Source organism: Oryx dammah, unplaced genomic scaffold, assembly GCF_014754425.2.
Source record: "Oryx dammah isolate SB20612 unplaced genomic scaffold, SCBI_Odam_1.1 HiC_scaffold_5, whole genome shotgun sequence".
In the NCBI taxonomy this organism is placed as follows: Eukaryota; Metazoa; Chordata; class Mammalia; order Artiodactyla; family Bovidae; genus Oryx; species Oryx dammah.
The window spans coordinates 52360702-52382108 of NW_024070189.1; the positions used below are offsets into that span (position 1 = coordinate 52360702).

Sequence of the window (21407 nt, forward strand, 5' to 3'; positions counted from 1 at the left end):
GCATCTGGTACCATTTTTTATTTCTGTGTTCATTTTCCTTGTGTACACTCAAATATGCTTATGCTAAAGTAATTTTCATCCATGCCCCATTCAACAATAGTCCCTAAACTTCATTCAACTTTTATTTTGTATGTTAGTCACTGATGCCTACAAACTACTCTTATTTTTTTTATTGAAGTATAGTTGATTCACAACGTTGTGTTAGTTTCATGTGCATAAAGTGATTGTTTTATGTATACATATTATATATATATAAATCTTTTTCAGATTCTTTCTCTCATAGGTTATTACAAAACATTGAGTATAGTTCCCTGTGCTATACAGTAGGTCCTTGTTGGTGTATCTGCTAATCCTAAACTCCTAGTTTATCCCCCCTCCCTTTCCCCTTTGGTAGCCATAAGTTTGTTTTCTATGTCTTGAGTCTATTTCTGTTTTGTAAATAAGTTCATTTATATCATTTTTTTAAATTCCACATATAAGTGACATCATATGGTATATGTCTTTGACTGACTTCACTGACTATGATAATCTCTAGGTCCATCCCTGTTGCTACAAACAGGGGCAAAAAAACAACTCCCTTTAGAACAAATAAATGCACTCCTTTCTTCATCAACCAACAGTGTTTTGAGCTGTCCACAGAGGGCAGTGTCTGCCCACCAGTGGTTCAGGTTAGGCAGCAGGCTTGGAAGAGTTGTGGAATTGAGTGATTACATGAATGTATTAAAAATGAATGGGAAAATGAAAAATTAAATTGCAGAAGCATAAGTGGCCAGAGTGTAACTCCCAAATGTAACACCATTGATACAACAATAGCCATAATTAAGCATGCCCAAATGAAATAAAGAGGAAAACTATTTGGCCTTAGTAGAAGCTTTATGACAATCAACTGTGTTTGTTTATGAAAGACAAGGAAACTAAGAACTTGTCTGATGCCAAGAGATAGATCAAGTATTAATGCTAAAGCCAAGTTATTATTAGGTATTTTATAATATTTATTAACTGTACCTTGAACAGAGTTTGGCCTCATCTTCCCCGTGGTCACCTCCACACACACACACTTCTGGCAAAAAAGTCTTTTAAGCAATAGTATTGCACATAGCACACAGAAAGAAAGACTGGATTCATGTATGATGGAATCTAGCAGGATCCCCGGAGAAGGCAATGGCACCCCACTCCAGTGCTCTTGCCTGGAAAATCCCATGGATGGAGGAGCCTGGTGGGCTGCAGTCCATGGGGTGGCTAAGAGTCAGACACGACTGAGCGACTTCATTTTCACTTTTCACTTTCATGCATTGGAGAAGGAAATGGCAACCCACTCCAGTGTTCTTGTCTAGAGAATCCCAGGGATGGGAGAGCCTCGTGAGCTGCTGTCTGTGGGGTCGCACAGAGTCGGACACGACTGAAGCGACTTAGCAGCAGCAGCAGGATCCCATTTGAAATCATGAACACAAATATCATTTATTTGTAAATCTGGACAAAGACATCTATGGAAAGGTGTTCACCAAACCATTGAGTTACTTTTACATGAAGCAGGCTGCTGTTGAGAGGGGATCCCAATGAGGAAATATCTAGGTTCTGGTCCATATGAAGGGAGAAATACCCACCTCATATGAGAAAGAGAGATGGTGCTTATTAACATTTGCTCCATTCACCAGGAACTCCTTTGACAAGTCATTACCTACTATTACAGTTATCAGAAAGAAAGCCTATTTTGGAGACAAGTTGATCCACTGGAGCACAAATGCTAAAGTCAGATTACCTGGGTTCAATTCAAGCCTATCACTCACTAGCCACGTAATTTTTGAATCCATTACTTCTTGAAATGGAATGCTTACGCTGGTCAGAATGGCCACCATTAAAACATATACAAACAATAAATGCTGGAGAGGGTGTGGAGAAAAGGGAAGCCTCTTATACTGTGGATGGGAATGCAAATTGATATGGAGAACAGTATGGAGATTCCTTAAAAAATTAGGAATAAAATTACCATATGACCCAACAATCCTACTACTGGGCATATACTCTGAGGAAACCATAAGTGAAAAAGACACATGGACCCCAAAGTTCATCACAGTACTATTTACAATAGCAAGGACATGGAAGCAACCTAGCTGTCCAATGACAGATGAATGGATAAAGAAACTGTGGTACATATATACAGTGGAATATTGCTCTGCCATAACAAGAGTGCATTTGACTCAGTTCTAATAAGGTGGATAAACCTAGAGCCTTTTATACAGAGTAAAGTAAGTCAGAAAGACAAATATGTATTAACACATACACATAGAATCTAGAAAGCTTGTACTGATGAGCCTGTATGCAGGGCAGCATTGAAGACGCAGACATAGAGTGCAGACTTGTGGACACAGTGGGGGACAGAGTGGGATGAATTGAGAGAGCAGTACTGAAACATACATATTACCATATGTAAAACAGCCAGTGGGCATTTGCTGTATGACTCAGGGAGTTCAAACCAATGCTCTGTGACAACCTAGAGGGGTGAGATGGGGTGACAGGGAGGTTCAAGAGGGAGGGGACAGAAGTATACCTATGGCTAATTCATGTCGATATATGGCAGAAACCAACACGATTCTGTAAAGCAATTATCCTCCAATTAAAAATAATTTTTAAAAAGAAAAAACAAAAATAATACTGCGGGGGGGAAAAAAAAAAGATTGGGTGAGATGAGACCTTGAAACAGATGCTATAAAGAACTCAAAGACTCAAGCTGATTCAGTTATCCAGGAGATCCCCGTACCCATACAACACAGGAAATACACACTTCGGTAGCAAGATTTAAAGCCAATTCACTGATCTCTACAGTCCACAGAGTTGCAAAGAGTCAGACTCGACTGAAGCAATTGAGTACAGCACACACAGCAAGCACACTGATCTCCAGTGTCATTTGGAATTTATGCACAAGGATAGCTCTTTCTGGGGGGGGGGGGGGGAAGGCTGGTTCTGGGTGAAGAATCTACCCAAGGATGTTGGGAAGAACTTGACTTGTATCAGTGACATGAGATCTAAGGATGCCCCTTTTCCCCCACTTTTGTACTCTGTTCTGCACAAACACAACAGAGAATGTTCAACTACCATTTTAAAGCTGCAGATCAGGTAATGACAGACAGGTGCGTATGAGATGATATAAAAAGAAAAGGCAAATTAGCAATAGCATACAGCAGGATCCTTTCAAAATTATATATGTGTGTTCCCGAGGCCATAAGCATATAAATTATATCACATTTCTGTTTAAGAGTAATAAAGGCCATTCTTTCCCACCAAAATGTGTGTGTGTGTAGAAAATGTATTTGAAAATATGTATATGAGATACCTGGAAAGTATCATAGTTCACCTTTCTGTGCAGCATTTCCTCATAAACCCTGGAACGCTCCTGCCTCTGAGTTTTTAAACTCTTTTCTAGACTCTGTCAGTGACTTACATCTCCTACAACAGGATCCCCAACCTCCAGGCAGACCACCTCCTGTCAGATCAGCAGTAGCATTAAATAAGAAATAAAGTGAACAATAAATGTAATGGGCTTGAATCACCCCAAAACCATCCCCTACCCACTCTCGGTCCATGGAAAACCTGTCTTTCACAAAATCAGTCCCTGGCGCCAAAAAGGCTGGGGACCACTGCCCTGGAGTTTCAGGGAGGCACCCCAAGGGCCACAGCAGGAAATGAGGGGAGGGCCTCAGAAGCCAGGACCAGGATTCCACCCAACACTTGCTTCACATAGGACAGCGCTGTTTCGTTTTTTGGCTTTTTTCTGTCATGTGGCTTGGCTTGTGGGATCTTAGTTCCCTGACCAGGAATTGAACCCAGGACCTCAGCAGTGAGAGTACAGAGTTCTAACACTGGACCACCAAGGAAGTCCCAGGGCAGTTCTGCCTTTGTCACAGTTATTGAGCTTCCTCCTATGATTTCACCTGAAAAGATGTTTTCCACAGCTAAAGTAAATACGAACACCACTGGCCGTAACATTAACTTGGTACTTTCTTTACAGCATTTCCGATGATACAGTCTTATGTAGCATTACAGGAAATGGCAACCCACTCCAGTATTCTTGCCTGGAAAATTCCATGGACAGAGGAGCCTGGTGGGCTACAGTCCATGGTGTCTTGAGTCAGACACAACTGAACGACTAAGCACACTAACATTAACATTACAGATGGTCTTTTCACCAAAGTGCACGCTGTTCCCCCAGAGTTGTTTCAAAGGCTGGACAGGACCTTCTTATTTCCTTGATTCTCCCACAATTTCTAGACCATCTTTTCACAGCGTCTTGTTGAATGACTGAAGAGTTCTTCCACTAGGACATCCATCTTTAGGGGAAACTGTCAGCTAACCAGCTCCCTAAGTAGTTTTATCAAAGACAGTAACCATTTTTCTAGATTCCATGTATATGCTTAGAATACAATATTTATCTTTCTCTTTCTGACTGATTTCACTCTGTATAATAGGTTCTAGGTTCATCCCCCTCATTAGAACTGACTCAAATGCTTTCCATTTTAAGGCTGAGTAATATTCCATTGTGTGTATATGGCTGAGTAATATTCCATTGTGTATATATGGCTGAGTCATATTCCATTGTGTATATGGACCCATTCATCTGTCAGCGGACATCTGGGTTGCTTCCACGTTTTAGCTTTTGTAAATAGTGCTGCAATGAACAATGGGATGCATGTGTTTTTTCAGTTTTGGTTTCCTCAGGGTATATGCCTCGGAGTGGGATTGCTGGGTCATATGGTGATTTTATTCCTAGTTTTTTAAGAAATCTCCATATTGTCTTCCAGAATTTATTTACAGGTCAGCAAGTCAGCAATGGAGAAACTGACATAGAGAACAGGCTTACAGACATGGGGAGAGGATAGAGAGGGTAAGATGTATGGAAAGTAACATGGAAACTTACATTACCATATGTAAAATAGACAGCCAAAGGGAATTTGCTGTATGACTCAGGAAACTCACAGGGGCTCTGTATCAACCAAGAGGGGTGGGATGAGGAGGAAGATGAGAGGGAGGTTCAAAAAGGAGGGGATATATATATATACCTATGGCTGATTCATGTTGAAGTTTGACAGAAAACAACAAAATTCTGTAAGGCAATTATCCTTCAATTAAAAAAAAATAAAATTTTTTAAAAAGGCAGGACTCAATGGTCTACAAATGTCTACTGACTCTGCCCAAGACACCTGAAATCCTGTTTTACTATTATCTTCCACCACAAAGACACATTCTTTACAGGAGCACTTTCTGAAGAAGCTTTCAACAACCATTCTTCAAATGACATTTGATACCAAGAAACTGTCAACTATAGTATTATGCTCAAAAGTAAAGTAACTTGCATGGGCCTGGGCTAAACCAAAACATCTGGTATTAGAAGAATAAAGACTGGGCTGTCCAACACAGAAACCATTAGTTGCACATGATTATTTCTATAATTTAAATCACGTGAAATTTAAAATTCAGTCCCTCAGTTGCTCTGACCACATTTCAAATGCTCAACAGCCAGATGTGGCTGGCAGCTCCCACACTGGACAGCCCAGATACAGAATATGCCCATTGCCACACAAAGTTCTATCGGGTAACACCGATATGAAGGCCACCAAGTTTATTGTTTCATAAAGTGCTCTGAAGAACACTAGCCTGGTAAGATGCTATGCATGCTAAGTCGTGTCCAATTCCTTGTGACCCTATGGACTGTGTAGCCCACCAGGAGCCTCTGTCCACAGGATTCTCCAGGCAAAAGTACTGCAGTGGGATGCCAAGCCCTCCTCCAGGGAATCTTCCCGACCCAGGGACTGAATCTGTGTCTCTTACATCTCCCGCACTGGCAGGCAGATCCTCCACCACTAGGGCCACCTGTAACGCCAAGATGCTGTGATTTGGGCTAAATTCATATGAAAATGTCTGTATCCTAAACCCCCTGCTTTCCATATTAAAGCATTAATATAAGGACTCTCCAAGACTCATGCTCTAACGTCACATAGATCTGAGTTTGAATCCCAGCTCTGCCACTTATTAGCAGTGTGAGTTTGAATAAGTAACTTAACTTTGAACTTCAGTTTATTTGATAAATGGGAACAGAACTCCTTTTTGTACTGTCACAAGAATGAAATGAGGTAATCAACATAAAATTTAACAAAGTGCTTCACAGATACTAAAGTCTCAACAAATGGAAGATTTGGTTACCATTTTTAAAGTGCAGAGAAATTCTGTTTAATTCTGTTTAGTCCGGCAAGTCCCAAATGTACTACCACCAAACTTTTTTTAGAATACACGGAAGTGACAATAATAGCTTTCCAGAAGATGCCTATGCCCTAACCCCAGAAACCTGTGACTATTCACCTTACATGACCAAAGGAACTTTGCAGATAGGATTAATGTAAAGATTTAGAGATGGAGAGACTATCATGGATTATTCAGTGGGTATGATGTAATCACAAAAGGTCTTTCATATAAGAAGGAGGCAGAAGGGACAGAAGCCAGAGAAGGAGATGTGACAATGAAAGCAGAAGTTACAGAGAGAGAAGGAAAGATGAAAAGGAGCAGGACCCTATGGTCCTTGTCCCGCATGTCCTCCATCTGCCTTTTGTCTGTGGAGAAACTGTAGAGAAGAGCAAGTTTAATTAGAGAAGTGAGAAAATGCCTAAACAAAGATAAACAGTCCAACAAGACTAAACAATAACAGTTGAGTCATTAAGCACAGTTAAGGACATTTATTTCCTTCTCAAGGGCTATAGATAATATTCTGGGCCATATCCTGTGAACTGTCTTGCCGATACTGAAACCCCCATCAGGTGGAAGACGTTAACTACATAATGACCAACCTTGCCTCTTTACTGGCTTTTGAGTGGGGAGCAGCTGGACCCCAGTTTTGGTTACAAAGATGCTATGCTGCTGTCTTAGCAGATGAAGGGGCCAGGAGTCAAGAAATGTGAGCAGCCTCTAGACGCCGGAAAAGACAAAGAAATGGATGCTCCCCTAAATCCTCCAAAAGAAATGCAGCCTGCTGACACCTTGATTTTAGGACTTTGGGTCTCCAGGACTGTAAGATGATTTGTGTTGCTTTCAGCTGCTATAAATTCATGATAATTTATTACAGAAGCAACAAGCAACTAATACAGAACACCTGAAAACATCTCTCAGTATACTGATTTATGTTCCACTGTGAGGTTGATCTGGCGGAAGAGTTGGAAGCAGAATCAGGAATCCAGGGTCTCTCTTAATCCAGCAACTAACAAGTTCTGAAACTACTAGCAAGTCAAAAACCTCTGGGATGCTTTAGTTTCTTCTATACAAAATAATGACAATATCACCTCTTCTACCTAATTTTTAAAATGTTTATGAAGGTAAAATTTATAGACATCACAGGAAGCACTCAAACTTGCAAAGTTCAATTTTTCAACTACTGAACAAGGAGGGAAATAATGCACGACCAAATAAATAAATAAAAAGCAAGGTGGAAAAGTTTTAAACTTTTAGAAGAATTTCCTAAACTTTCAACAAGGAATGAGGGACTGAAAAATGTTAAACAAGTTTTTGTTTTAATGCACTCAGCAGAATAGCTGATTGACAAACATTTTGTACCCAGGTTGAAACATTTGAAATCAAATTCTAATCCTCATTCCCCTTCATCCAAACAGCTTTTCTTTCCAAGATATGGAGTATGATATTTCATTACTGAGGACTTTTTAAAATTAAAAAAAAATTTTTCCTCCTCAAAGTAAACATGAAGGCCAACACCTACAGACTGCCTCTTCCATTTTAAAGAGGAGGGCAAAGTCTGGGACTTGGGGATGGCAGCGTACGCGCTTTTCTAATGGGCCCCCAGGAACCTGAGACAGCATGGGATCTCTGAAGGCTGCGTGTTCCATGCCCAGCCCATCTAGGTCCTGGGATGTCTGAAATGTGCACGATGATGCCACTCTACCTGCTGGATTTGGTAGTCTTGGAAACAGCTCTAGCTGGTGCTGAAGAGAGCATCATACCCACAGTAGCCACTTAGCATGGACAAGAACGTGAAAGAGTAAAATAACAAAAACCACTGAATTGAACATTCACCGGGTGACGTGTGCGTGCATGTGTGCTAAGGGTATGTGAACTCTATCTCTATAAAGCTTTTTAAAAGGAATATGAAAAAATTCACTGTACAAGGTGGATGTGGCAATAAAATTTTGATTTTTTTAAACAACTAGACCTTCCTCTAAATAATGGGATGTGTCATTCAATAAGAATCCACAGCAAACTGTACCCTACAGAAACAAAATAGCTGTAGCCAGGAATGCGTTCATTGCATTCAAAGCATGATTTTAAACATTCTGTACCCGTATGTATGTGTTAGTCCTTTACTTGCTGTTCTCCTAGGACTATGGCCTCTACAAAAAGCAACTTGTCATCTTTACTACTTGTGAAATCAATCCCTGAGACAGTTCTCCCTAGGGTCATTTTGGACAATCAGAGCCTCTCATTACAACAAAAATCAGAGCTTCAGGACTTCCCTGATGGTCCAGTGGCTAAGACTCCACATGCCCAGTGCAGGGGGCTCAGGTTTGATTCCTGATCAGGAGCTAGATCCCACATACTACAACTAAGACCCAGCACAGCCAAACAAAAATTTTTTTTTAATCAGAGATGCAATTATAATTTCCATTCTAACAATGTAAAAAGCAAACAAAGTCTTGCAAAGAAAAAAACAGATAAAAGGAAACACATCATCATATCAAACACTGCTGTTTTATAAGACTGGAAATTTGGTTTCTAGAAAAGAAAGTTTAAGTTCTCAGCTGATACACTGCAGCTACCTCCTATGTTCTCACCATCCTCTTGCTTTACAAAGAGGCTTCCCATCTACATCTACAAATTTTACCCTCCATAAAGTCAAAACACAAGTTATTAACAGAGGGAAAAAAGCACAGCAGGAAGAAGTCCGAAACAGTATGAAGAACAAAAAATAAGAGACTCCTGAATCCTGGTTGCTGCCCAGCTACCGAGAAACCAAGTGACCTAGAACAGGTCACTTACACTTTCTGAGCATCTGCCTCCCCGTCTGGAAAATTGTGACACAGACAATCCAAAAGGGTCCCTGGCAGATGCAACAGTCTGCCTTTGTGGGGAAGGGTGCAGATCTCCTGACTCCCAGTCAGGAAGGTAAAATACACAGGATGGCCATCCAGTCTGGAAACATGTGCCAACACATAATAAACAGTTCCTACAATGGAATATTACTCAGCCATAAAAGGGATGAAATTGAGTCAGTCATAGTAAGGCAGACGTACCTAGAATCTGTCCTACAGAGTGAAGTCAGAAAGAGAAAACCAAATATCATATATTAACACATATGTGTGGAATCTAGAAAAATGGTACTGATGAGCCTATTTGCAGGGCAGGAATAGAGACAGATGTAGAGGACAGACAAGTGGTCATAGGGAGGGTGAGTGGGACTGACGTATATACACCATCATGTGTAAAACACACAGCCAATGGAAACCTGCTGTGCAGCGCAGGGAGCCCAGCTCAGAGCTCTGTGATGATCTAAAAGGGTGGGATGCGGGTGCCGGGAGGGAGGTGATTCACGTTGCTGTACAGCAGAAATCAACAGGACACTGTAAAGCAATTATACTCCAATAAAATAAACGGTTATTGATATAAATAAGGTAAGTTGATGACCTATGTATCCATACTTGGTGCCCATTTTGTAACTAACAGCACAATCCATCTGCTTCCATCTTCCCCATGGTGGACTTAAGAGCCACTCAACCAACAGCAGAAACAAGAGGGACGGGGAAGGTGCTGGCTCGTCGGAGCGGTCGCTCAGACCCAGCCAGACCTACCCCGACTCACGTTAGAGATGGAAGGTCACGCAGCTTTGCACCCGCAGTCTGGAACAACACTCCAAGATGCCAGACAAGAAGGAATGGGACACGCCACTCAGGAAGGCTCCACGACAAAGGATGCCTCACAAAAACCAGGAACTGTGATCCAGAAAGGAGCACTGTGAGCGGACCGGAGAGAGGACGCTTCAGCAAGCAAGGCTGTCCTCAAAGAAGGAACCACCAACCGGTTTACTGACCTTGGGAGTGGGAGCGCGGGTGGCAAAAACGCTGCAGACCCGAGGGCTGAGCTCCCTCCTGCCGGAAGAGACGGAACCGAACGAACGCTGTCTAACAAGCCAACCAACGGCAGCTGGCCGAACCGCCCCGCGCGCCCCACTCTGCTCCTCCCAGAGCTTCCGTGCAACATTCAGGGCCTGACAGCCCACAAGTGGAAGCAGGTTATTCTCAGACCCCGCGAGCCAGCCACGCTCACCTCTCTGATGAGAAGCAGCTGTTCTCTGGCATTTGCTCCTCAGCCAGTATCTCGTAGCACTGTCTCCACAGCTTCTCCTTTGTCCGTCTCTCCGACCACCTGGTAGCTCCTGGAGATAATGGGACTCTTCTACCACAGTGGGTTCCCGGAGGCTGGCGTTGGGTTTGGCCCAGGGAAAGTGGCTCAGCAAATATTCACTGAAAGAAAAATAGATGGTCTGGGTTAGTGCCAGGTGGGCCAGGCATCTGCCTGCTTGAGGCCTTGCAGACAAGTGCTTCCAGGGGTGGGAGTGAAGGTGGGGGACCCAGAGAGCAAGAGGAAACCCAGCAATACCCTCTGCCCTTTCTCTCTCCAGCTAGGGATATAGAACCCCGACTTCTCTTCCAGGACTCATGGAACAGCTCCCCTCCAGAACTCAAGAGGCTAGGGCCTTCAGTTCCCTCCTAGGACCAACGGAACCACACTCCAATTCCACACCTCACACCTGCTTCACATAAGGTCCAAGCTCTGATCCTAGGCCCTCAGCTTCTCTCCTGAACCCAAGCATCATGCAGGCTTCCAACTCCCACTCAAGACTATGGGGCCCAAGGTACCTATCCCCTCACCAGGACTGAGGGATCCCAGATAGCCAGCTCCCTCTCTAGACTCAGGGATCCTCTATACCCAGCACCTCTCTTGGACTCAGGAATCGGAAGCACCCAACTTCCTCTTAGACCCAGGGTATTCCAGGTCCCTGACTTACCACTAGAGACCCAGGTACGGCAGTCCCAGCTCCATCCTAAACTCATGATTCCAGGTCCCCAGAAAAGAAGAAAAGAATACACGAACTTTATATTCCCAGTGCACAAGGGCTCAAAACATGCTTGTTGAAGTGACCTATAGTCCATTATTTGGGCCTTAGAATATTGGCCTTGGTTGGATCAGTTTCACAACTGTAATGTTTAGAGAACAGTGAGTACCCAGAACGTTCTTAGTGGGGCAGAATAGCAGCATACAGCTTACCAATACTCACTCTAGAACCCCGACACTGGGGTCAGACCCATGGAGGTCTCTGTCCCAACTCTCATCTAGTAGCTGTGCAACCTACATTCCCATGGGGGTGTTTGTTGTTGTTCAGTTGCTAAGTCATGTCTGACTCTTTGAGAACTCATGAACTATGGCTCACCAGGCTCCTCTGTCTATGGTATTCTCTAGGCAAGAATATTGGATTGGGTGCTATTTCCTTCTCCAGGGAACCTTCTGACCTAGAGATCAAACCCACATCTCTTGCATTGGCAGGTGGATTCTTTACCCCTGAGTCACGAGGAAAGCCTCATAGGCAAGTTATTCAGCTCTTTATGCCCCAAGGTCATCACCTGTAAGAAGGAGAAAGTAATAGTATTTCTAGGAGCTATTGTGAAGATTTGGGGCATAGAATGCTTAGCACATAGGTGGGCACTGAGGACTCACTCAAAAAAATGGACGTTTTTATTATTCCCCCTTCCCTGGATGGAACTGAGCTATAGGATAAACTTTACCTGCTCCTAGTAAGAGCTCACACCTAGTTCTGCTTTTATCAGGAGCCACTTAAAATCTTAGCCACCAATTTGCTTAGCCTTGGTTCTTTTGAGCTGGCTGAGGTCCCTTGTAAATTAAAAATTTTTAAAGGAATGGGGCATGTCTATGGCTCAGATTTATCTATTTTCTTACCGTTCTCAATTTCCAAGAGTTATCTCTTGGCATCATCACTGCAGGTGGTGTCCCTGTCAGGGGAAGGACGCGTAGACTGGAGCCCAACTGAGGTACTTGTGGGGGATGGCTGCCCTGTTGCTGGTGTTTCAGCAGGAGTGTGGAAACAGTGGGAGAGGGCTCCTCCAAAAGCCCATTTCCAGGCTGGGGAAGCCAAGCCTCAGGGCTCTGAATCCCAGCATCCTGGGGTTCCCTTCTCCCCACGGCTCCTTGCCACCTAGTACTGGCCTTTGGTTTGGTCCTGCCAGATCACAGTCTCTCCCTGGCTCCACATAATATACTTTAATCACAGTCTCAAAATGGGATATTCCCTCTTACTGGAGGTCACTCAGCATTCTAAGAGCTATGACATCTGTCCTTTACCTTTCCTCCATCCCAAATAACTTTTAAAAAAAAAGTTTCATTGAGGTATGATTTACATACCATAAAATTCACCCATTTTCAGTGTACAATTCAAGGTTTTCAGTACATTGTTACAGAGTTGTATAACCACCGCCACAATCCCAACTGAGTACATTTTTCTCACCCCCAAAAGATGCTTTAGCCCATTTGCAGTCACTCCCATTTCCCACCCGTAGCCCTAGGGAACCACTGTTCCACTTTCTATCTCTATAGATTTGCCTTTTCTGGATATTTCATATAAATGGAATCTCACAATTTGTCATTGTCTCTGGCTTCAATTGGCATAGTATTTGTGAGGTTCTTACATGTGGCAGCATCTATTCCTTTATAGTGCTAAATACTAGTCTATTGTATGAATACAGCCATTTCTTTATCCATTCACCAACTGGTGGAGAGCTGTTTCCAGTATTTTGGGGTGGGGGTGGTGGGTTGTTTTCAGTTTTTGTCCCAAATACTCTGAGTATTTTTACTGTACTTCTCCATCCATCTCATCCAAATCATTTCTCTCCAAGATCCCTTCTATCAAATAAGAAAGCGGGGCTTCCCTGGTGGCTCAGATGGTAAAGTATCTGCCTGCAATGCAGGAGACCTGGCTTTGACCCCTGGATCAGGAAGATCCCCTGGAGAAGGGAATATCTACTCACTCCAGTATTCTTGCCTGGAGAATCCCACAGAGTAGCCTGCAGGCTACAGTCCAAGGAGTCACAAAGAGTCAGACACAACTGAGTGACTAACACTTACACTTTCACATACTAGGCAACTTCCAAAAATCAATGAAAATAAGGAAACTTGGCAAATGTCCATCAGGCATACAATTGAATACCGTATTAAAAAAATTTTTTTTAACTCTGCTATGAAGAAAGATCAAAATAACTTGAATTCATGATATAAATAAGAAAAATGCATAGGATGTAATTCTTCTTTTAGGTTGGCTAAGTTACACTTACCCTCTAAATGGAAATGATGTTAAAACAAAAAGTGGATATAAGGTACATACTGCTACATATTATATTTGTCTAATATCTAGATGCACAAGTGCTGGTATATCAGAAGATAAACAGAAACTTGGATTGGGTGATGAGTATTGCCAAAGGAAAGAATTCCTTTTTGCTGTAAGCACATAGTCTCATTTTGATTTTTATATCTAATGATAATCCAGGAAGAAAACTCAAAGTTTCCTGAAAACCAATTCTCAATTGGTTTGGAAAACAATGTATATGTTTATGTGTCTACGCATATAAGCGTGTGTATATGTGCAGAGAGAGGGCACGAGCACAAACGTGAAAAATTGTTGACAGCTGGAAAATCAGAATGATAATTCTTTGTACTATTTTTGCATTTTTCCCTATAAGTTTGCAATTATTTTAAAATAAAAAGTTAGAATCAAATTTCCATGCTTTTAAAGCCTTTTCAAACTCATTTAGCTTTTTGCTTTCTGTATCTTCAGGAGCCTGAGCATCCCAAGTTTATAAGCCATAATGTAAAGTAGTATTTGCTTTCTGGTCCTGAGCTCATCTCTTCCACATACATCAAGTAGAACTATCTCTGTTGTAGCCTGTAATTCATAAGACATTCATTTGCTCTAAGTAGTACTCAGGGTTTCTCTGCACACCCTGCCCCCAACCATTGGCCTTCCCATATGATGGTGTGGGCCTCTTCACCCCCCAAAATGGTGCTATTGAGACTTGATATTTCACTGTCCACAGCACTAACTAGAGGTTACTGTGAGTTGCTGGGACAAGACGTTATTACCCCCACTGTTTCATAGACACAACTACTTCCTAGAGGGAAAGGAAAACAGAAAAGATAATCGAGAACCACTGACAGCTTTCCTGATACTCAGTATGTTTTTATTGAGTCAATACTTACTTGTTGAGTTCTGGGATTTCAGGGAGTTGTTTTTGGTTTTTTTAGGGAGATTTTAAATGTCATCCTTAATTTCCAGAGAAAAACTAGTGAAAGCAGAGTTAGAACCAGAACCTAGAGGTCAGATTCTGAGCTCAGCACACTTTCCACTATATGACATTAAGCATTTCTGACTCAGCACAGAGTAGACCTCAAAATCCTTTCAATTCCACAAACTCTTCTCCATGAACAATTCCAGCTCCTCTGACCTCCTCCAGAGTATCTTTCCACTGCCTATTGTAAAATTTCAAGACTGGTTCTAGAATCTTTTTTCTTTTCCCAACTTTAAAATGTCATTTTCTTTAAAATCTCTTACATGCCTTCTGCAAATAAATTATTTTTCTTTTATTTTACTTGTCTCCATAAATCCTTTAGGAATTCTCTCTAAAAGAAAATCTAATTCAACATTTGGTTGGTTTAATCACCATCACTTGTTTAAGAGTCTTCTTAGTATGTAAACTCACTCTAATGCACTGTTCTAAAATCACCTCTAAAAAATTCACAATAGACTAAACTTAGAGTAATCCATAATTAGACTTTTTAATAGGACTTCTTACCAGCAGCTTTTTTTTCCCCCCATTATCCAGTTCTGCACATTTGATCTCAGCCAGGTGTTGATAAGGCTGAAGTGGTGGTGCTGTTTAGTCGCTAAATCGTGTCCTGCCATGGACAATAGCCTCCAGGCTCCTCTGTTCATTGAAATTCTCCAGGCAACAATACTGGAGCAGGTTGCCATTTCTTTGTCCACAGGATCTTCCTGACTCAGGGATTGAACCCATGTCTCCTGATTTGCAGATGGATTCTTTACCGAAGTGGTGGTGAGGTTTGGGTAAAAGAAGAGGAAGCTCATTCCTGCAGCTGAAAGGGGAAGCACCAGTTCCTTGAACAATGTGGTCCGGACTCACATCGTAACATCCCTGGGAAACCTGATAGAAATGCAAGTTTGGGGGCCCTACTCCAGACCTGATGGATCAAGCCATGCAGGTGATTCTGAAGTGTGCTTACGTTTAAAGAAGTGGGTTACTCATATGTGGTGTTGACTGTATTACAGATGCGGGTCTAGATTTAAAATCCGCTAGTTGAAAATAATTACCTTGACTGGCTCTAGCGACCCCCCAGGAACATAACCCACTTACATGTTATGTTCTCATTTATCACTGATGGGTCTATTGGGGAGTTTTTCACTCCGCTGGGCTGACAATGTCATTAGACTTGCTAATGAGCAGCAACCATGAGCTCCTGCTGCTTGTCACTCAATGCAGTCAAGGACTAGCACACACAGCAAAGAGCTTAGCAGTCAACCTTCTTCACAGTCTGCTCTCAGGGAATAAAGCAAGGGGAGGGCCCAGAGGTGTCATTGGACACTGACGATGACGTTATTTCCTACATCAAAGAGCCAAGGCAGAAAGACAAAAAGAAGCCAACTTTTGCAAGTAGGCGCTAGATGGAAGGGGATGCACTGACAGCTGCCTTGGCAGACTCCAACACCATGAACGTGTCCTTTGCTCACCTCCACTTTGCCGGCGGGTACCTGCCCTCAGACTCCAAGGACTGGAGGACTCTAGTCCCAGCTCTCCTGGTGGCTATCTGCCTGGTGGGTTTCGTGGGGAATGTGTGTGTCATTGGCATCCTCCTCCACAGTGCTTGGAAAGGAAAGCCATCCATGATCCACTCCCTGATTCTCAACCTCAGCCTGGCTGATCTCTCTCTCCTGCTGTTTTCTGCACCTGTCCGAGCTACAGCATACTCCAGAGGTGTTTGGGATCTAGGCTGGTTTGTCTGCAAGTCCTCTGACTGGTTCATCCACACGTGCATGGCAGCCAAGAGCCTGACGATCGTTGCAGTGGCCAAGGTATGCTTCATGTATGCATGTGACCCAGCCAAACCAGTAAGTATCCACAACTGCACCATCTGGTCAGTGCTGGTGGCTATTTGGGCTGTGGCAAGCCTGCTACCCCTGCCAGAGTGGTTCTTCAGCACCACCAGGCATCATGCAGGCATGGAAATGTGCCTTGTGGATGTGCCCGCTGTGGCGAGAGAGTTCATGTCAACGTTTGGTAAGCTCTACCCGCTGCTGGCATTTTGCCTCCCATTACTCTCTGCTAGCTTTTACTTCTGGAGAGCTTATGGCCAATGTCAGAAACGAGGAACTAAAACTCAAAATCTTAGAAACCAGATGCGATCAAAGCAACTCACAGTGATGCTGCTGAGCATTGCCATCACCTCTGCTATCCTGTGGCTTCCTGAGTGGATAGCCTGGCTGTGGATGTGGCATCTGAAAGCTGGAGGCCCGGTCCCCCCACAAGGTTTTATAGCCCTGTCTCAAGTCCTCATGTTTTCCATCTCTTCAGCAAATCCTCTCATTTTTTTAGTGATGTCAGAGGAGTTCAAGGAAGGCTTGAAAGGCATATGGAAATGGATAACCAAAAGACATCCACCTGCTTCAGAGTCTCAGGAGACACCAGCTGATAACTCCCAGGTCCGTCATGACAGTATTCCATCTCTGGAATCCCCACCATTCATGTCAGAGAAAGAGAAAACTGGCTCTCCTTCCTTCAGCAAAGAGAAAGCCGAGAAGGCAGAGATTCCCATCCTCCCTGATGTCGAGCAGTTTTGGCATGACAGAGACACAGTCCCTTGTGTACAGGACAATGATCCTATCCCCTGGGAACACAAAGATCAAGGGACAGGAGACTGTGATAAATAGTTTCAAAGCAAAATAAATTGTGGTTACTGTATATTTATTTATAATGCTGCTTATCAGTACCATTGACTTTGCCATATGAAACATAGTAGAATTAATACCATTAGAAATTACAAAAATGCTTTGCAGTCTGCATTTGCAAAATGTACAATTTGGTTAAGTAGGATATATTAGAATATGTTATCATCTGGCTGTTAAAGATTTAACTGCTGTATTTAAGATGCTTCTGTCAGAAGTGATTGATTAGAAAGGCCCGCTCTTTTTTCACTTGTCCACAGTGGCTGTTTCCCTGGGTAGTCTGTAGGGCCAGCTGTGTACTGGCTGGAGTAAAGCTTATCTGTCAGAGGCTCAGTCTCCTTCCTTTTAGTTTCTTCCTGAACCTGCTAACTCTAACTTTACCTATCAAACCTTATTTCACATAACCAGAGCTCAAAATTTACTTCTAAGAGATTGAACATATAAATTTTAATGTTATCTTCATTTGCTTTAGAAATGTTAATTTACTTGATGAAAATCTGTAATTTCCATGACTGTGTGTTGCAGAATAAGGAACATCCTTATTCTGATCCTGAGCTAATTTCAAACCATGGCTTATTTTACAGGCAAAGTCTAAGTGAATTCATTCAGACTTTGCCTCATGCAAAAATCTGCTTCACTGATCTTTTTAAAGCACCTCAGTGAGTTTCCAGTTTCTAAGTCTGGGGATTTTAGCAGTTAACACTGAACTTAAGCAGTAAAACTAAATTTTGTTTCCAAATATATTACCACTATAATTTGAGTAACAAGCAATAACTGTTAAATGTATAGCATGATAACACATACCCAACAAAACAATTATGATATGTCTTCCCCTATTAAATATAAAAAAGATATTTATCCATGATTTTTGGTTACTCTGTAATGGAATTCTGGGATATTTTCACTGAGTTCTCTGGAGAAAAACAAAACTACATTTAGGCTAAGCAATGGAGAAAATATAAAAACATGCTGTGGATGGAATTTTTTAATGTACAGTCTGTGGCTTTGTTTATTCCTTATAAATGGTCGTGATTTACTTTTTTAACACAGAAGATACGGCTTTTTGCCTTGGTTCGTAACACATTTCATTTTAAGGCTCACAAAAGCACATTAAACTACAATAAACACAGGTATCTAAAATACTGTCTTGTGAGGCAAGTTATATAATAGGATTACCTTTAAAACTGATGAACTATCTCAATTAAAGACTTGTGATCATTATCTATAGTAAATGGAGGATGTAAGCTTTCACTATTTCAACTTGTAAACAAATAAAAACATTATGTTTTGTTTCAGATAGTTTTGGAGACTTAAGCTTTGTCTTGAATGCTGCTTTCAAAATTATCTTTTAGCACATGGGGGCTTTACAGGAAGGGGAGAACTTAACACTGGCACAGGTATCAGAGAGCAAGGAATCATGTATTCTTAAAAAGTCTGCTGATAAGCACCAAATCAAAATGAAGATACTGAAACACAATGTAACTACAATGACCCTGTCATTAATAAGAACCTAATGGGGGTCTGTGTGTGTGGTAAATTATGAGTTTAGGTATAACATACACACATTACTAATAAAGAGATTAACAAGGACCTGCTGTATAGCATAGGGAATTATCCTTGTTATCTTGTAATAACTTATAGGGAAAAGAACCTGAAAAAGAATATATATGTATATACATATAAAACTGAATCACTGTGTTGTAATCTGACACTAACCTGATATTCCAAATCAACTGTATTTCAATTAAAAAAAAAAAAAACCTAATATACAGTTTTGACCTGCCCCCTTAAAGAAATCTGCATAGAAAAGTTTGATTTATACCATATGTGGTTAAGTTAATTCCAAGTATTTTACAGCAAACGTAGGAAACTAAAATAGGTATCACTAAATCATTTTCTTCATAGTTTTCTACAGTGTGAAACAGCATATTGGGCAGGCACACAATACTATGTGGATTTCAGAGTAACAAAATAAATATTCTAGAAACTTTACCTTTGTAAGACAATCTTAATTCTATAATAGTTGCTTCTTTTGTCACACATTTTCAGTTTCACTTCAGACTTCAATCAATGGATTTATGTAAAAACCCCATCAATTACCAATTTTATAAGTTAAAATTGTAGATAATCCATTCTGGGTTTCTACATACAGAAAGAGAAGTCACTGAGTCGTGTCCAACTCTTTGGGACCCCATGGACTGTAGCCTACCATGCTTCTACATCCATGGGATTTTCCAGGCAAGACTACTGGAGTGGGTTGCCATTTCCTTCTCCAGGGGATCTTCCTGACCCAGGGATTGAACCCAGATCTCCTGCATTGCAGACAGATGCTTTACCATCTAAGCCACCAGGGAAGCCAACTCTACATAACAGAGTCCAGATAATTTCTGTGGCGCTTAATATATTTAAGCTAAGCACTATATCACAGAGACGTGACTGTGTTTTCCTATGTGTATGATGTGTGTCTGGGTCTGTATGTATATAAAACATATCTATTGCCGTCCCTTTTTAAGGTTTTGTCGCCATTGTAGAAGGTGTGAAATAACAGGGAAAATAAATTATCCTATTAACATAATATTTTTTCTTAAACATTTTATTTATGGTGGTGATTCAAACTAGAAATCTATGAAGGAATGAATAGAGATCTTTCTAAACTGGAGAGGTAAAGCTAGACAGAGTAACCAGGAATCTAAGTTTCATGGTATGATGCACTCAACACACTGAAAGGAATCCAAAAAGGCATTCATCAATATGTTAATATAAAAGATGAGAACAAGAGAACAGACAAACATCAGCATCTTCTTGCTATGAAGCAATAAGATATTGCTACGAGACTGAGCACCAAAATGGTTCTTTACAAATTTCTTCCCTTTTATGGTACAAGTAATTTATTATATTCAAGCCTTTTAAATGACGTGATACTCAAGATTCAAACCTTCTTTGCAGTATTTGCTGCTGCTTTTAAGAACAGGTTTAAAAGAAGTATTTATACATTATATAACAATAATCATATACAATCCACATATATAAAAAGGGTTGGTTTATTGTAGTTCAAATACATAAACTGAACATTCAAACATCTGAAAATTAAACTTTAGAAACAAAAAATTAACATTCAAATAGGAGTATAGTTTACAAGGAACATCCAAGAAAGGTAATTTGTTGTCTAATCCAGAGTATTGATAAAGATCACTTAAAGGTGAATAAACTGTGTTTAACCAGCAGTCCTAGTCTGGCCACCATGTTAGTTATGACTGTGGCTCCATACCTGAGAAGAAATCACTACAGAAATCTTCTCTTAGGCTAAACAACAAGACTTGGCCTATCATTCAAAGGGGATAATCAAAGCACATAAGTGAACAAATGAAACTATTCTTTAGAGACAAAGGTCAAAGTATGTCCATTATAATAATCTTAGCCTCTGGAAGATAATTCAATTTTCAGTGTTTTTTTCTTTTACCCGCTTTAAAAAACAAAATCAAAACAAACAAACCCTAACTTAGGTTTTTGGGGGGGAATCTGTGGTATTTGCATCTTGCAAGTTCAAACCACAAATGCTCTTACATCTTGCATGTATTGTAACACTGCTAGAAAGAACATCACCAAAGGTCACTGACTTCCACATCTCATAAAAGGATGATTTTTTAGCTTCAAGATTTTAGATTTACTAGAGACAGCCTATATTTGAGTATGTAAGTCAGTCATGCCATACAAAGAAAAGCATAAATATTTCCAAAGTGTTCTCTGTTCAGAAACTGTTCACGGATGCTTCTCCTTCTGCTCATCAGATGGTTCTGCAATAGTCTGACTAATGCACATACATGTAAAAACCTGAAAACTGGCTCATGCAAGCGTTTTGAATGAACAGACACCCTGTGGAAGAGTACTCCAAATTATTTTGTTGATCGTCTTGTGGGCTCTGACGCTGTGGGAGGTGGGGGTGGACCCCGGCGATCCAGGTCATCCACATACGCCACAATCAGTTTACGCCTCTCCTCTGGCACACAGTCTAGTACTAGATACCGTTTGTCGTTCTGCAAAATTTTTTCTACGTCTTTCAGGTGCTGGTCAGATTCCTGGATTAGCTTTTTGGATCTGAAATAAGAAAAGAAGTCCAAGAATTACTTACTGCTGTTCACAGGTCTTTCAGAAATGAACTGGAAATGTCCATCTAGTTCCTAATTGTGTTTCCATTTTTTTTTTTTTTTAAAGAAAAATTTCACTGCAGTGGTCACCTTTGTAAGTCACCTCAGCAAAGACTCCAAGGAGTGAAAGGGCCTCAGAAGCTGAATTACCCTCCCACCCCTGCTGGTGGTCCCTCCAGATCAGGGCTGAGGGT

At 41.3% G+C, this 21407-nt stretch overlaps 2 protein-coding genes and 1 long non-coding RNA gene across 17 annotated transcripts in view; 2 read left to right on the forward strand and 1 right to left on the reverse strand.

Moving 5' to 3' along the window:
• The first annotated feature begins 481 nt into the window (after positions 1-481).
• LOC120863496 lies at positions 482-20165 on the forward strand. Its single transcript, XR_005721011.1, has 3 exons — positions 482-492; positions 2396-2401; positions 17225-20165. It is a non-coding gene; the product is annotated as an uncharacterized LOC120863496 (long non-coding RNA).
• Positions 14283-17053, forward strand: GPR151 (G protein-coupled receptor 151). Its single transcript, XM_040239794.1, has one exon. It carries the CDS (start codon positions 15791-15793, stop codon positions 17051-17053), a length of 1263 nt encoding a protein of 420 aa, XP_040095728.1. The 5' UTR covers positions 14283-15790.
• The window catches only part of TCERG1 (transcription elongation regulator 1), a 52740-nt gene continuing 51426 nt past the window's right edge, over positions 20094-21407 (reverse strand). For all 15 annotated transcript variants that reach the window (XR_005721010.1, XM_040239773.1, XM_040239783.1 and 12 more), the window contains one exon: positions 20094-21163. Coding sequence is in view for 14 of the 15 variants with exons in the window: in XM_040239773.1 (XP_040095707.1) it covers positions 20962-21163 (202 nt within the window). In the remaining variant the exon portion in view is untranslated. The remainder of the gene's footprint in view (positions 21164-21407) is intronic.

What these genes read in the sequence shown, in the direction of transcription:
- GPR151 (XM_040239794.1), top strand. Translation starts at nt 15,791, where the DNA reads ATGGAAGGGGATGCACTGACAGCTGCCTTGGCAGACTCCAACACCATG.